General features: G+C 38.8%; 8 protein-coding genes and 1 long non-coding RNA gene across 9 annotated transcripts; 5 read left to right on the top strand and 4 right to left on the bottom strand.

Annotated features, from left to right (window-relative positions):
- Window positions 1-431: 431 nt before the first annotated feature.
- Window positions 432-1,954, top strand: LOC148171566 (PI-PLC X domain-containing protein 3-like). Its single transcript, XM_088042054.1, has 5 exons — window positions 432-588; window positions 637-849; window positions 897-1,198; window positions 1,243-1,612; window positions 1,660-1,954. Exons 2-5 carry the CDS (start codon window positions 759-761, stop codon window positions 1,842-1,844), a joined length of 948 nt encoding a protein of 315 aa, XP_087898180.1. The 5' UTR covers window positions 432-588; window positions 637-758; the 3' UTR covers window positions 1,845-1,954.
- On the bottom strand, window positions 1,933-3,023 carry LOC148171565 (uncharacterized). Its single transcript, XM_088042051.1, has 3 exons — window positions 2,904-3,023; window positions 2,357-2,858; window positions 1,933-2,313 (listed from the first exon to the last, which is right to left on the bottom strand). Exons 1-3 carry the CDS (start codon window positions 3,021-3,023, stop codon window positions 1,967-1,969), a joined length of 969 nt encoding a protein of 322 aa, XP_087898177.1. The 3' UTR covers window positions 1,933-1,966.
- A 1-nt stretch (window position 3,024) lies between these two features.
- Window positions 3,025-3,647, top strand: Lamtor2 (Late endosomal/lysosomal adaptor, MAPK and MTOR activator 2). Its single transcript, XM_088042078.1, has 2 exons — window positions 3,025-3,280; window positions 3,332-3,647. The coding sequence occupies exons 1-2, from the start codon at window positions 3,057-3,059 to the stop codon at window positions 3,639-3,641; spliced, it is 534 nt and encodes a 177-aa protein (XP_087898204.1). The 5' UTR covers window positions 3,025-3,056; the 3' UTR covers window positions 3,642-3,647.
- A 1-nt stretch (window position 3,648) lies between these two features.
- inc (BTB/POZ domain-containing protein inc) lies at window positions 3,649-5,523 on the bottom strand. The gene is made up of 3 exons (XM_088042070.1): window positions 5,242-5,523; window positions 4,937-5,194; window positions 3,649-4,891 (listed from the first exon to the last, which is right to left on the bottom strand). Exons 1-3 carry the CDS (start codon window positions 5,425-5,427, stop codon window positions 4,700-4,702), a joined length of 636 nt encoding a protein of 211 aa, XP_087898196.1. The 5' UTR covers window positions 5,428-5,523; the 3' UTR covers window positions 3,649-4,699.
- A 145-nt stretch (window positions 5,524-5,668) lies between these two features.
- On the top strand, window positions 5,669-6,746 carry LOC148171562 (uncharacterized). The gene is made up of 3 exons (XM_088042053.1): window positions 5,669-5,804; window positions 5,847-6,068; window positions 6,116-6,746. Exons 1-3 carry the CDS (start codon window positions 5,673-5,675, stop codon window positions 6,719-6,721), a joined length of 960 nt encoding a protein of 319 aa, XP_087898179.1. The 5' UTR covers window positions 5,669-5,672; the 3' UTR covers window positions 6,722-6,746.
- On the bottom strand, window positions 6,739-8,482 carry LOC148171561 (protein-lysine N-methyltransferase SMYD4-like). The gene is made up of 3 exons (XM_088042331.1): window positions 8,069-8,482; window positions 7,106-8,025; window positions 6,739-7,060 (listed from the first exon to the last, which is right to left on the bottom strand). Exons 1-3 carry the CDS (start codon window positions 8,480-8,482, stop codon window positions 6,739-6,741), a joined length of 1,656 nt encoding a protein of 551 aa, XP_087898457.1.
- A 91-nt stretch (window positions 8,483-8,573) lies between these two features.
- OSCP1 (Organic solute carrier partner 1) lies at window positions 8,574-10,400 on the top strand. The gene is made up of 7 exons (XM_088042330.1): window positions 8,574-8,761; window positions 9,068-9,888; window positions 9,967-9,989; window positions 10,027-10,072; window positions 10,149-10,187; window positions 10,286-10,317; window positions 10,385-10,400. Exons 1-7 carry the CDS (start codon window positions 8,650-8,652, stop codon window positions 10,398-10,400), a joined length of 1,089 nt encoding a protein of 362 aa, XP_087898456.1. The 5' UTR covers window positions 8,574-8,649.
- A 399-nt stretch (window positions 10,401-10,799) lies between these two features.
- Window positions 10,800-12,393, top strand: LOC148171559 (uncharacterized). The gene is made up of 2 exons (XM_088041787.1): window positions 10,800-10,827; window positions 10,878-12,393. The coding sequence occupies exon 2, from the start codon at window positions 10,900-10,902 to the stop codon at window positions 12,346-12,348; it is 1,449 nt and encodes a 482-aa protein (XP_087897913.1). The 5' UTR covers window positions 10,800-10,827; window positions 10,878-10,899; the 3' UTR covers window positions 12,349-12,393.
- LOC148171558 (uncharacterized) lies at window positions 12,392-13,044 on the bottom strand. The gene is made up of 2 exons (XR_015770454.1): window positions 12,815-13,044; window positions 12,392-12,764 (listed from the first exon to the last, which is right to left on the bottom strand). It is a non-coding gene; the product is annotated as an uncharacterized LOC148171558 (long non-coding RNA).
- Window positions 13,045-14,365: the final 1,321 nt, after the last annotated feature.

Raw genomic sequence — 14,365 nt, 5'->3', positions numbered from 1 at the left:
AATGTTAAGAGATACGTCACACCACCTACCTTTGCGTATTGTTGGTTGCATATCCTTAAATGCATATTTTTTTTATAATTAAATACTTCCTGTATTCTATCACCAAATCTTGAATTCTAAATCAGAGTTAAGATTATTTTTTCCGAGGTCCAAATTAATAAATAAAGTAAATTATTGTTTTTATTAAAATCAAGTCACGTAATTTTTTTTTAAACGTTTAAAAACTGAGGAAACTCTTAATCTGAAAATCTAATCACCTATATATTTTGCTTATTACAGTAATTAAAAAAATGGTCTTATTAAAACAGTCTTATGTGTTTTTTCATAAATCAAAAACAACAATAAATTACTCATGTTTGCAATCTTTTCATATCGTCATAAATTCTAACGTAAACACTATTAGCATGTTTATTCTGACATAAATATTCCACTTTCCTGTTTAAAATGCTTCGTTGTTTTTTTAAACACGATTTCCCAATTTGCTTAGTCCACTGAAAGTAGTAGTTATGACTAATGGGATTTCTATCTCGCGACCCTTCATGTCAAAATTCGTCACATTCAAATGAGTTCTACAGTGTGAGGAAAAAAGTAATGTTTTTACTATCACAGGCTGTGATTATACTTAAATACCGTCAGTTTTATAGCAGTGTTGTTATATAAGGTGTTACTTAATTTTATCGCATAGTGCCACTAAAGCAAAAATAGATAAACCTTATCAGTCCCTCAACCATAATTTACCTGTAACTGAAACAAACAGGATGATTAACCTAGCAGCAAATACGGAATTCTGGATGACCAATCTTCCAGACAGCCTAAAATCTATTCCAGTAATTCATCTAGCAATCCCTGGTATGCTTTCAAGGTTTTGATTTATTAACTAAATTGTTTTGTTTTAGGGTCCCATGACAGCACAACCTATGGTCTCAACAGAAACTCGACGATTTCTCCAGACGCTAGGAACCCTATTCAGTACCTTAAATGCATCCAATCAGTCCTAAGACCACTGTTAATAAAATGGTCAAAAACACAATCCATTAATATAATCCAACAATTAAATGCCGGTATTAGATACTTTGATTTGAGAATCGCCATGAAGCCCCCTTCTAAAGACTTCTATTTTGTGCACAACTTATATGCTGATTGTGTCAATGCAGTATTAGAACATATTAATGGATTTTTAAACGCGCACCCTAAGGAGGTACGTTTCTAATTCCGTGTCTGTATTCTTAATCTGTTTTATAGATTGTTATTTTAGATTGTCAGCATTTTTACAAATTGACCACCAGTGATCATTGTCGCTTGGTTTCACTATTCACGACGTTATTTGAAGGGAAATTATTACCAACTGATGAGAGTTTAGAAAAAGTTACATTGAATTCCATGACGCAGAATAAATCCCAAGTTATTTTAATCTATAGATTCCCCATAAGTGTCTCTGGCGATCTACTTTGGCCTAGTTCAACATTCCCAACGCCTTGGCCTGACACTACAGACATAGAGAAACTCATAGACTTCTTAAATTCACGACTACACAAGCGGAATATGACTGTAGGGTTTGTCTCACAGATTGTTTTAACCCCCACGATCTGGTACGTGTGTAGGAATATTTTTGGTGAGTTGGCACCCTCCACAAGAAACTTAAATCAACGGATTTTTAAGGTTCTCTAAAGAGTCGATGCGTCGTACCCTTGGAAGCTCCAAAATTTGCATGGCTAAAGGAACAAACTCCTGGAGACAAAGGTTTGAATGTTGTGATCTCTGATTACATCGAAGACCGCGACTATCAGTTCCCCCAGGAGGTCATAAATCTCAATCGCAAGTTATTGGAGCCGACCGTGGACTAAACGCCTTCCTAGTGTTGCCAGCTTAATCGCAATTAACCGACTAAACGCTTCCATAGTATTGCCAACCCAAAAAAACTTAACGTAAGAAATAGAATTTATTTAAATTTGAACAGTTTATTTGTCTAATGCACCCGACTGTGGGCTATCAGCGCCGCTTTCGACGCGAATCTCTTCCCACATTTCCCACATTCACACGTCAGTTCTTCCTCGACTTTATGTTTGGATTTTAGATGAGCCTTCAGAGACACTTTCTGCCGGAATCCGTCCCCACAGACATCACATTTGAAAGGTGTCTCGTTCGTGTGCTGTCTTCGGTGTGTTCTCAGCGCGAATCTGCTCGAAAATCCGACATTACAAAATTCGCAGATGTGGGGGCGCAGTTTTAAGTGTGTGCTATCAACGTGTCGTTTTAGATCACAGGCTTTGTAGAACTTCTTCCCGCAGGTATCACAGATGAAGTCGGCGACGTCTAAAATCGACAATTAGAGGAGGTTAGATGTGGGGGGACCAACCTAAATGTTCCTTCTTTTCGTGGTGGATTTGATGCGCCTTGTTCTTGTAAATTTTACTACAGAACTGACACTTAAAGGCGTTTTTTCGGTGCCTATACATGTGCACCCGCAAATCCTGTCGTTTACACGTCGCCCCACACAACTCGCAAATCGACAAGGGGTCATCGTGACGCTCCACGTGCCGCTTGAAGTTTGTACGCGTGATCTGTTTCCCGCAAATGGGGCACTTGAGCTCCACATGCACGTTGTATTTATGTTTCCTTAAATTCTCCTTGGTAAACTTTTCTTTACCACAAATATCACAGGTGTAGTCGATAGGAGTTTGTACCTCCTCGTTGAAGGCGTCACATTCTGCCTCGACAACGTCATGAGGGGTTATCATGTCTTTCTCTCGGAAGCGTTGCTCCGCGCTTATCATGCTCTGTTGGATACTAAACGCGAGTTTTAAGTTGAGGCGACATTTCAGACACATCACGGTGGAGATCCCATCCGTGGGTGAAATCTAAAACTCATTTTTATTCGTGCTACTGGTAGTAAATGAAAGTACTCGTAAGGCAGTCAGGGCTTCCAACATCGACGAATTTTCGTCTTCAAGGAGAGAAAAAAAAGTTGTGGTTTTGGCAAGACATAACCTACAAAGCTGGATTTTCGCCGTGCAGTCAGTCATTTCGCCCTTTTCGTCGGAAAAAACTTCATATAAATGTTTATTTACAATAACATAACCTTGTTTCAACTGACAGGTTTGACATATAAAGGACAGATGACAGCTGTCACTCACGGTGATTTCCATTATTTCGCGTGTAAGGTTGGTGCGGTTTTGACATTTCCTTTGTTTTTGAGCCTCGAAAGTCCGAAAATGTTGAAACCCAAAGCTTTGACTCAGGTGCTCAGTCAGGCCAACACCGGTGGAGTAGAAAACACTCTGTAATACCGAAGAAAATGTAGTGTAAGTTTGATGACTGTTGAGATTTTTAGGTTGCTGAACCAAGAGGGGGCCCTCCTGGCGTACAGCGGCTATGGGGACAGAGACGCGCGTGTCACTGCGGCCATAGCGAGTAACATTTGGAGTGCGTATGAGAAAAACGGTCGTAACGCTTTTAGAGAGGATCACCCACAGATGGTCTTGATGGAATGTACTGATGGAAGAATTGCTATAACTCAAGTCGCGAATTTGTTGCTTTGTTTGTACGCGAAGAACAACGTGGGATTTGGGATGTTGAAGGAGAAGGCGAACGCTCTAGCTTTGTACCTTGAGAATCCATTAAAACAAGTCGCGACGAGTTAAAGCAGAGTTTGATTGCACAATTTTATTGATATAAACAAACGTATAATATACAAAACATTAGTCTAAAGACATTCCGTACAAAATAGGAAATCTATTATACAGATGTTTAAGTTTAAAATTAAGGAATAACATTTTGAAGTTGTTTGATTTAGAGGTAATACCAACTAAGGTTTGTTAGTGTCTCAACACCTAAAAGTAAGTATATTGCTTATATTTGGAGTGATTACAATTTGTCATGAATTTCAACCGAATTTAGAAGCAGAGTAATGGTAAAAAAACGGGACTTACAGTACATTTTGTGCGTTTCAACAAAGATAGGTCAACAAAATCCTACACAAAATATACCATAATTTACCATAAAAACGTCTTGCACATAGAAACATAATTGCGTTTGCAATATGCAAAAATAGAACGCGAACTGTTTTCCAAATAAACTGAAAAACTAAAAGTGCTTAATACCATCGTTTACAGTTATGTTTCCATATGAAAGAAACAGTAATATCTAATTTCTCGACGCATTTTAGTACGAAATCTGCTCTCGCGAATTTATATAAAAGGCACCTTCCAACAAAACCAACTGTCTTAAATGCGTCTAGAAAATCTGGCACGGACGTATACCACACAAATTCAGACTAACATGCGGCCATTTTGACAATTAGCGGCGTTTCTAGACCTAGAGAAAAGTAAAAAGCACGTGGAACGAATTTTTCTAGTTTAATCACACAGGCTTGGAAAGAGAAACATTTAACATTAGCATTCATTCCACGTCTCTTTGTAACGCAATGACTAACACTACAGGTCTAAAAACAGCCAGAGTCAGGAAGAAATGAAGCAACCAGACCGTCTCCACCAATAAAATTCCACTTCATTTGCACCCAACTCGGTCCACTTTGGTGTCCCTACTATCTCAAAAAAAACTTCCTGTTATCACCCGTCAACAGGAAGATTGACACTAAATTACAAGCAAAAATCTCCAATAGCGGCAGCATCGACACGAAAAAATTGTAAAAATGTCTCATCGGGGGATTGTTTCGGTCCGAATTTATACAATTAACTAATTACATTCTGGAGCCCTTGTGTTGTAAAACTTTCGCTCTGTCGCTGTGTTCCACTTCTATTCCTTCCGGGGCGCGGCACTCCCGGCTGACCACGCATAAGAACTCGGCGTGTTCATCGGCGCCGTAGTTGTACTGGGATCCGATGTTTACTAGTTGTTCGAATTTCCAGCCGTCTGACATCGTCGACACCATCTGGAGGAATTTAAATGTAGAAAGAAAAAGACAGTTGGATCTTACCTGGGTGAGCTCATCTTCATGACACTGTAAAACTCGATAAACGTGCTTTTTGCTGTCTTTACTCGGTCTGTTGTCTCTATGACATATCCTTTCTTTGACTAAAGTGATGAGTTCAGCCACGTTATAAAATTCCGCCTCTTCAAGAATTCCCTCTTCAGCAAGTCCTTTATTTATCACTAATTTCCCGTGTCTGAGATAATTTAAAACAGGGGAGAAATAGTTTGGGTCTCGGTCTATTAAATAAGCGCCCGTATCGTCCTAAAGTCTGTTATTTTAAAAGAATTTAAACTGAAGGATGGACTCACCTTATCTGAAATTAGATCACTGTCTTCTTGAACTAATCTGAATAAAAAAGAATTTGGATCTCTCGCTAATGTTGTTTTAGTGGTTAGAAAATAAGTTCCTCCTACGTTCAGTTTCACCCATTGTTTATTTCCGTTTTTGAAAAAAGATTGTTTATTGTCCACAGAATTCACACCATGCTCCGCCATGTTTACTTTCCACCACTGACAGAAAAGTGACAGATGTCAGACGCACCATCCCAATATTTCAAAATCTCATTAGCCATAATTAACACACAAACGCTTTTATTCGAAATTCTCAACAACGCACCGACGAAAACACAATTATTTTAGTTTCGACGCCTCCAGGAACTCGTTGAAATCTTTAGATAAACCAAACAACCCCTGACAATGAAGAGACGTCAAACTGACAGCTCGTAACCTCACTTTTGACCATGGAAACTAGCATTAAATTCGAGGACCTTCCCCTCGATAAAATCTGTAGAATATGCTTACTCGAACAAACCAACCTTCAACACATCTCGGAATTATTATCCGAGAAGCTCACAGAGTGTGCTTCCGTACAAGTAAGCCCCCAGTCCCTCAGCGCCTCTTTCACAGTTCTGTAGCTTCCAGACGAATCTCTCCTTATTTGTACGACTTGCGTGAATGAAATTAACAGGTGGTACACGTTTAAGCAACAAGTTACAAAAGCTTTTGAGATAAGCAAGTCTCTACTGGTGCATTTAACAAAATCTGAAGAGTCTCAAGAAGTAAAAGTAAATAAACACAAATGTCCGAAGTGCGGGGAGTTGTTTCCGACGCACGGAAAGTTCCGCACCCACTTAAAAGTAAAGTTTTGCCTTTTTAAACTCCCCAAATGAGACTGTTTTTTCAGGGCCACAAAATGGAAGAAGGCTACGCCTGCGATATTTGCGCCAAAATGTTCCACACAGCTCAGAGTTTGTGGAGGCACAAAAGACGGCATGAAGACAACAAACCATATCCATGTACTCAATGTTCAATGTCGTTTCCTTTTAAACACGCGCTTGATCGCCATTTTCAAGCCAAACATGAATCAGAAGCTAAGTTTCTCTGTTCTTTCTGTCACAAGAGATACAAAGTTAAAGAGACTCTAGTCGTTCATATTAAGAAGACTCATTCAGGGCAGTCTTCAGGTGCCGTCTGTAACGTCTGCGGAAAATTCTGCGTTTCTGTTGCCAATTTAAAAGTACATTTGAGGAGTCATACCGGTGAAAGACCCTTCATTTGTGATATCTGTAAAAAGGGTTTTTTGACGAAAGACCACATGACTCTTCACCGACGGATTCACACAGGGGAGCGCCCTTTTGTGTGCTCCGATTGCGGGAAAGGGTACATTTCCTCGTCGGTCTTACGGAAACACAAGCGGTCTCATACTGGAGAACGCCCTTATAACTGTCATTTGTGTGATAAAAAGTTTAGTCTAAGCAGTGCTTTCAAGTCTCATTTAAAGTGTCATTGATTTATTAAAATTGTTAATTACTGAATCCTTCTGTTGTTTCCTAGAAGATCAAAACAATAAGACAACATTTTATGGTACAGGATCAAATCAGAATGTGGCTCCAAGTGTTCGAGACGTTCGATAACTGAAATGAACCGAGGGATTGCACGGGTTGCTACTTCTACAGATCCTGTTCTAATACGACTGATGAGGTTTAAGTCCCCTTGGTTTTTAACGAAGTACGGCTGTAGGTCTAATTGGGGCCAGTCTTCCTCGCACGCTCTACAGGTGCAGGTGAAATGGTACCGCGACAAGAGGCGTTCCTGGCGCTCTGCTTTCGAGTTTTGAGGGTAGAAAGGACTAGAAAAGTGGCTCGAGTTAATTTAACACTACCATGGAACTCACCCAAAGGAAATCAAGACTTCGTTCGTCTTCTTGATGGTTCTCACAGCTCGAATGACTCTAATCGCTCCATAGTGATGCACCACTGCGTTGACACAACAAGAATGACTGATGAGGGAGTAAAATGGGTACAATCCACATCCGATACTCTCCGATTTAAAATTTAAAAGCTCGTTCTGTTCAGAGGTGTTGATATTCGGTACTAACTCATCGATTTCAGTAGCGTAGGCTCCACAAAGTCTCAAATTCACCATCATATCATTCTTGAATTTATCTTCAAATCCTTCCGGTTGATTTTCGGAGAATTTGGGCGAGTGGTTCTTCACTAAGTTAAATATAACAGCTGTAATCAAAGCCAGACTGAAGGTTTCGTCGTTGTTTTCACTTCTAATGTTGTCGATGAGTTGAGTCATGACCTCGTTTTGTTGGGATAGAATCGTCATCTTCAGCGCCAAAAGAAAGGATGCGTGTCCTCCAACGATATTTTTCAACGAGTTTAAAAGTGGACACAATATTTCATGGTACGACTTGTACGCATCGTCTCTGCACGTCTCATTACAGTATAAGACTTGACAACAGAAGAAACATGGAATTGGGTTGTAACAAAGAGACAAACAGTGGTGACAGTGGTAGACATCCACTCCTGAGGAATCACAAGTGAAGGGTACTTCTACTGCTATAACTTCTCCTGGCGAAATGATTTTATTCGCGTACACTCTCCGTCGTCCAGACTCATCCATAACAATCTCGACGCTTTCACTAACTCCCGGAATCTTCGAGGTCTCTTCAGTTATGACAGGAAGAGGTTCGTGGAATTTTTTCAGTGGTACCGCCGTGAGGTACTCTGTAGCTTTCTGTTTACGGAAAAACAGACTGCGGCGCTCTTCCTCGGGGTAACCCTTCTGGAGAGCTCTTTCAATGTCCTACGAAGAAAGTAAGAGAGAGTTTGGAAACGTGGAAACTTACAATTAAAGAGTCTGAGTATAACTGTAACTTAAATAACGCCGCGGATCTGTTAGCGTAGCCTCTGGATAACATTTCTTTGCTTTCGCCCTTCATGATGACCCTCGTGAAGTTTTGCAAAGCGACAATGAAGTCGTTGTTGGCGAACGCATTGTCGCCTTTCTTCTTAAGCCGGAGCGCACTGGAGTCGCATTTACCGTCCGGTGAGAATTTCACCAAATCATACTTTTGTACTTTTTCGTACAAAAAATTCACCTTTTCAACGTTGGTCCGCAACGAATTAAACTCTTGTAAAAACCCTTCAACATCTCCAACTTCCTCGCGAAGACACTTCACCAACTCCGTTTGAAACTCTACGAATGTTGAGAGTTTACTCAGTCTTTGGAAAGCATTTCTGATGTTATCAGGAACTTCCATTTTTACGCCGCATGGTCTACTTGGGTAAAAAATTTCGAACACGCGCGTTTCTGCGTGGAAAACTGTAATGGTGAGCACCAGAAGGTGGCGCTGTTCGGTGAACAATAAATTAAAAAAGGATTGTTATTAGAGAACATTTTATATCGATTGCTTCAGTTGTCGGCAAAATGTCACGCTATGTTACACCCTTTGTTGTTCTCAATCTCGGATCTGAAATGGTGTTTGTCATTGCTCAAAGACTACAAGCTCAAAATGTGCCTCTTGATCGAACGAATTTAGGTGAAGACCGCTTGAAATGCACAAATGCACAAAGCGCTTGGTTTACAAACACTTGCAGGAATTGTTGGTGTGTGGGCTGCACTCCCTCAATGTAATTAATTATTTACAATGATTGCACACCTGGCGCGTGGTAGAGCACGGGAGTTCAAGGGAAGGGCGGAGCTGAAGCATGGGAAATTCGACCGCTTTTACTTTGGTAGTTTTCTTAGAAGCACCTTAAGAAACACTTTCCGTTTCTTAACACAGCATCTTCACCCGGCGCATCCACCATTTTCAGCACCTCTGAAATCTGAGATTCTTTTGCAGTTCTCGACGAAATAATATCCGTCCTCATATCAAAACAGCTCATGACCGAATTAATGAAACCTCAAGCGCCCTATAGCCACGAAGCAGTTCGTGACATCATCGAAGACGTTACCCAGTCGTCGATGATGCGTCTCGACGCCACCAGTATGAGTAAACTTTGGGATCTAATTACAATGGTATTCAAATGGCAAGTAACAGTCTCTGAGGATGTCATTGCTGTTACTTTGCGCCACTTGTATGAAGTGGAGAACTACATCACGAACCCGGAAACACAGCTTCACTTACATAAAGTACAAAATCTCGTTGATAACTTCAACAAAATTTTATCAATGAAGGAAAACAAGGAACTTCGAGACGACATTTTGTACTGGTTGAAAGACAGCAATGTGCGAGTGTCGCTGTTGCTGAGAATGGGGCTACAGAACATGGAAGGGATTTTTATCACTGAGAATTTAGATCCGTTGGCCGCGAAGATGCTCAAGAATTTAGGGGAAAATATTTACTCGGTGACGCAAAACGGGAGGATTTTAGAGAAGAATCAGAATAAAGCCGAACCGGAAGTTGAGGAGTTGAAGTTGTTTGTTGATCAGATTCTAGGAGAGAGGAAAATGGGGACTGGAAACGATAACAGACAATTTCTACGGTTGGCCATTGACGATAACAACGGAAATGAAGAAGTTATTACTGGTTTCGACAATTTAAAGGTAGAGACTGATGAAAACCAAGTGGGAGAAATGTTGAAGGATGTAGAAGTAGCTAATGACGACGGGAGTTTGAAGGAGGACTTGTTGGCCATGATTGGAGGAGAAGACTTAAATTGGGTTTGAATTTATAAACAAATATATTTACTATGTTCTAGTTAATAAAAAATAAAATCAATTTTCAATTTCGAATTCTAGACAAACAAACTTCGAGAAAAACTGTGGCGATGGCCGGATCTTTCTAACTTTCTAACAAAGATATGCACAGTGCACCTTTTTAAAATATAAATCAAATCCTAAAGAAGTTAGTTTACGGATTCTGAAATCTGGCCAGACTTTAATTTTTTAAAAAACGACTATTTTATCAATTCTAACCTCAGGAACAAGAATCACAAGAAGATTTTTTGATCCAGCGTTTCGTTAATTTATTATCAATTTTTCAAAATGTTTGACTTAGTTTGAATTTTTTTGGTGTAAATAAAAAATAAACCTCTTTATTTGTCAATTTGGATCTCAGGAGATAGAATCTGATTTAACATTCACGAATTGGTTATTGTTTATTTATTATTTAATTTTGTGTTTAAATATAGGACATGATCTTTGATGTATGTCTTAGCTTGGGACACTGTTGATATTTTAATTTATAATTGCGGGAAATTAAATTTTTGAGATTTTTAATTTATTTCTTGGAAAATCTTAAAGATGGAGAGGAAATGATACCAGAAATGAATTTAGGAGAGCCAAATGATGTTGTGCGCAAAGTTTCGTGTTGATCTGAAGTCTTTCGTGTTTTTTTTCATTGACTTTTTATCGATTGATAAATGTTTGAAACAAAACAAAACAATTTGACAAAATTAAAAAGACTTTGTTTATCAATTATTACTTTGGTTGAACGAATCTGGACTTAATCATAATTAAAATTTTATTTAAAATTAAATTTGTGTTTGAAGACAGGCAACCAATTATACACACCTCTGCCCTAAAAAAAAAGACTCAACAAGTACCAATCTAACCGCGAAAAATCTCCATATCGACGTTTGACATGTGTTTGACGTTATAGTATGAGGTTATGTTTTTGTTGTCGTCACAATTTCAACGTTTTTCTTCAGATTTTCCCTCAGCCTTACGACCATGGACCTCGCTGCTTTAACGTCGAACACTTCCATCGAAAAGTTAAAATGCGCCCAGTGCAAAAACTACCTTTCACATTTCCCCATAAGAATCTGCTCCAACAACCAAAACATCTGTGGACGCTGCATTGCTCCTGAAGAACACGTTTTCCAAAACGTTGCTTTCGAGACGCTATCACAGTTCCTAAGATTTCCTTGTTGCTTCAGGGATGAAGGCTGTGAAGAAGAATTACAACCCAAAAGTGTGCCCCAACACGAGAAAACCTGCTTTTATCGCATTATTTTGTGCCCCACGAGGAAATTCAGTGGTTGTGAATGGAAGGGATCGCGGAGGTCCTTATTACATCATTGTCAAACCGAACACGAAAATATTTGTGTGAGAAATGGCGAGCTTCAGGTTGGTTGTGGAGATACAGAGGATGGTCACTTTTTGGTGGTTCATGATAAATTGATACTGATTTTCAAGAGGCGGTTTGATCCTCGGAGAAAACTTCTTCTGTTTGAGATGTACACCAATGAATTTGAGCTACAGGTGAAGAAATTTTCATGTCAATTGGTGGCTAATAACAATAATAAGAGTCTTTCCATGGTTTTCACCACAACCACTTTTGAAGAAGTGGTGACAAATGAGCTAAGTTTGGAGCCCGTGATGGCCACAAACGTGAGCTTGAAACTGACGATTGGGAACGTCGTTGAAGACCCCAAAACCGCCATCAATTTAGACATGTTGTCGCTTCTTAAATGCTTTATTTGCTCAGACTACGCCATTCCCCCAATCTACCACTGTGTAGGCAACACCAACACTTTATGTTCAGACTGTAAAATGACCCATGAATCGTCTTGTAACTCGTGCCTAAGAAATAACAGCTCCACCAGAAACATAAATCTTGACAAAATGGCAAATTTATTAAACTACCCGTGCAAGTACCGCCAGAACGGTTGTCTCCACGTCTCCAAACCCGAGTTAATCAAAAAGCACCAAATGGGGTGTGAATTAGGCGACTTTAACTGTCCAGTCAACGAATTTGAAACGTGTCCTTGGAAAGGACCATGGAAGGAATTGGAAAAACACGTCCAGAACAACCATCAAGAACTGGTGACAAATTCCGCCCAAATTTCCAAGCAACTTCTTCCTCAAAGAATGAAGTGTGATATCATCAAGTTCTCAAATCAGTTGTTTAGGTTGGTAACACTGCGAACACCGGATGAGAAGTATCTGTGGACTGTACAGATAATTGGGTCACAGAACGACAACTTTAAGTATGAGATTGAGATTTTGGATCCTGTGGGAAAGGGGAGAAGATTACTAGTGAGACAACAAGTTGGAGCCCTGACGAAACGAGATCGACTTTTTAAAGAAACAGACAAGTTTTGCTATTTCTTGAAGGACCAGATCAGGGATTTTGTTGTTGAGCAAGTGGTTACTTTTAGAGTTCATATTTTTATATAATTTAACTTTTTTTCTATTCTTATAATTAAATCGAATAAGGACGCACCTTTTTCTTTTTTTATTTTCCATACAAACGTTTTAAAATACATAAATAAGGCACACATAAGTACAAGAGCAACATATTATTATCACATTTCATTAGTTTTCGTAAAAAACCTCCACTAAAACAATCCCTCCAACCATGCAAATAAACGCCAAAAGCACAATAAGTATGCATATCGTACGCCCACAATTCCCCCGATTTTTCGTTGAACTCCTGTTATCTTGAGAACTATTGATAAGCGTGGCGTCCATCGTTGCTTCAGGAATATCACAAGTTGACGTTCCCACATCCACCTGTAATTTCGTATCGCCACAATGACAGCACCTTGTGGTTCCCCCACTCTTGTCACAACAGCAGTCACCCATTTTTAAATCTTTGGATTTCTCGACAATCTATGCTTTTCACTTTAATGATTAAAGTTACCTGGGAGTTAATGGCGATGTTAAGTTTTAAAAAAAATTGAGATCTTCGAAGCTTATTGTTGTTTCTTGATGGTCATTGTTGGAACTGCGCATTAATTGCACCCACCTTGGATTCTGGGAGTGGAAACACCGTTGATGTTAGCCAAGGATTGTTAACTTTGCAGACACTGCGACTATTGAGATATAAAAAGTAGAGTGCGTTGTTGATAACGGAAACGGAAACTAATATGAACTTTGTTTGGAGATAAAAATAGAAGCAGCTGGTGGTATGGTTTCTGTTTATAGCCGCAGAATGGTGTCAATGGGGTTCATTTCGGGTAAACATTTTTGTTTTGGGATTTCTCTGCATTTCCTACAAACCAAAATGTTGGTTAATTTCATTCTTAAAAATTCCCAACTGGGTTCGTTAAGTATTAGAAATACTTATGTGGACCTAATTCACTTATGAGGATAAAAAAATGTAAGTCTGATAAAGTGCGATTTTAGAAGGTCTTATCCATTACGCTACACAGGAAATTTGTGGTTGTACTATCTGAAAAACATGCCTATAAATTTCTTGAAATAAAGTGTTGATTTTCATTTGTGTCACTACTTGACTCAAAGAACAATGATTGTCGCAGCAATGATTTTCACAATTATTGCGTCCGTTGTTAGTATTCCATCCAATTATACAACCACCAGCACGACTACTACAACCATAAAACCTTCAACAACAACAACATTTGTCCCATCGGAAAAAATCATTTGCAGAAACATAAACCACGAGAAGAAGCTTCCAGAAAATGGCGACCTAGTTTGTGAAATTCCAGGTTTTAACTACCCCCTGATTTCAAGAGACACTGTTGTGAGTACCGGTATAAACCAGATATACTCAAATCAGAATTTTGCTCGTATTACAAAAGTCAACGTTTTAAATTTCGGGCAAACCAGTGGATTTGCTGATTTGGTGGTTATTGAAAATACAAGCTCTGGTAGCATGGTGACAGTTAACATACAGGCACCTCCTGACGAAGAAATTAAAATGTTTGTGGAAGTATATGGAAAAAAGTGATTTTTTGACTATTGTAATTTTTAACATGTATCTATTGAAGAATAAAGTTAAATAAACGTTCTTTTTTATTTTACAAATGGTTTTATTTTGTCCCTGTTATGAAAAACAAGGAGTGTATTTTATACAGGTCTATGATTTTTATTGCGTTGCAATAACGGAATAGGATGCAGTTTTCTCAACTTTCCTTATCTTATCTCTCTGTCTTTACCACAACAAAACCCAAAATATTCGACATCGGGTTAGTTGTGTACCATAGAAATAAAAATGTGTGTTATAAACAAATTAATAAAACATTCTTCTGTTGTTATTGCTTCGTATCAATAACAAGCAGTTTTGTAATCAAATTTTAAACGCTTCAATTTTAGATTAATTATTATTATTTTTATTATAAAGCCAAAGGTCAGAAGTTTTTCCATCGAATCTTAAAAGCTGTTTCAGCTACATTTGTGCGTCTTCACCATCATAAAATATTGTGGTTTTGAAACAGTTCAGGTTTAAGTC

Source organism: Gnatocerus cornutus, chromosome 7, assembly GCF_029298725.1.
Source record: "Gnatocerus cornutus isolate USDA-ARS CGAHR chromosome 7, icGnaCorn1.1, whole genome shotgun sequence".
In the NCBI taxonomy this organism is placed as follows: Eukaryota; Metazoa; Arthropoda; class Insecta; order Coleoptera; family Tenebrionidae; genus Gnatocerus; species Gnatocerus cornutus.
Note: the sequence above shows the minus strand (reverse complement) of the source record. Positions and strands in the feature narration are given on the sequence as shown.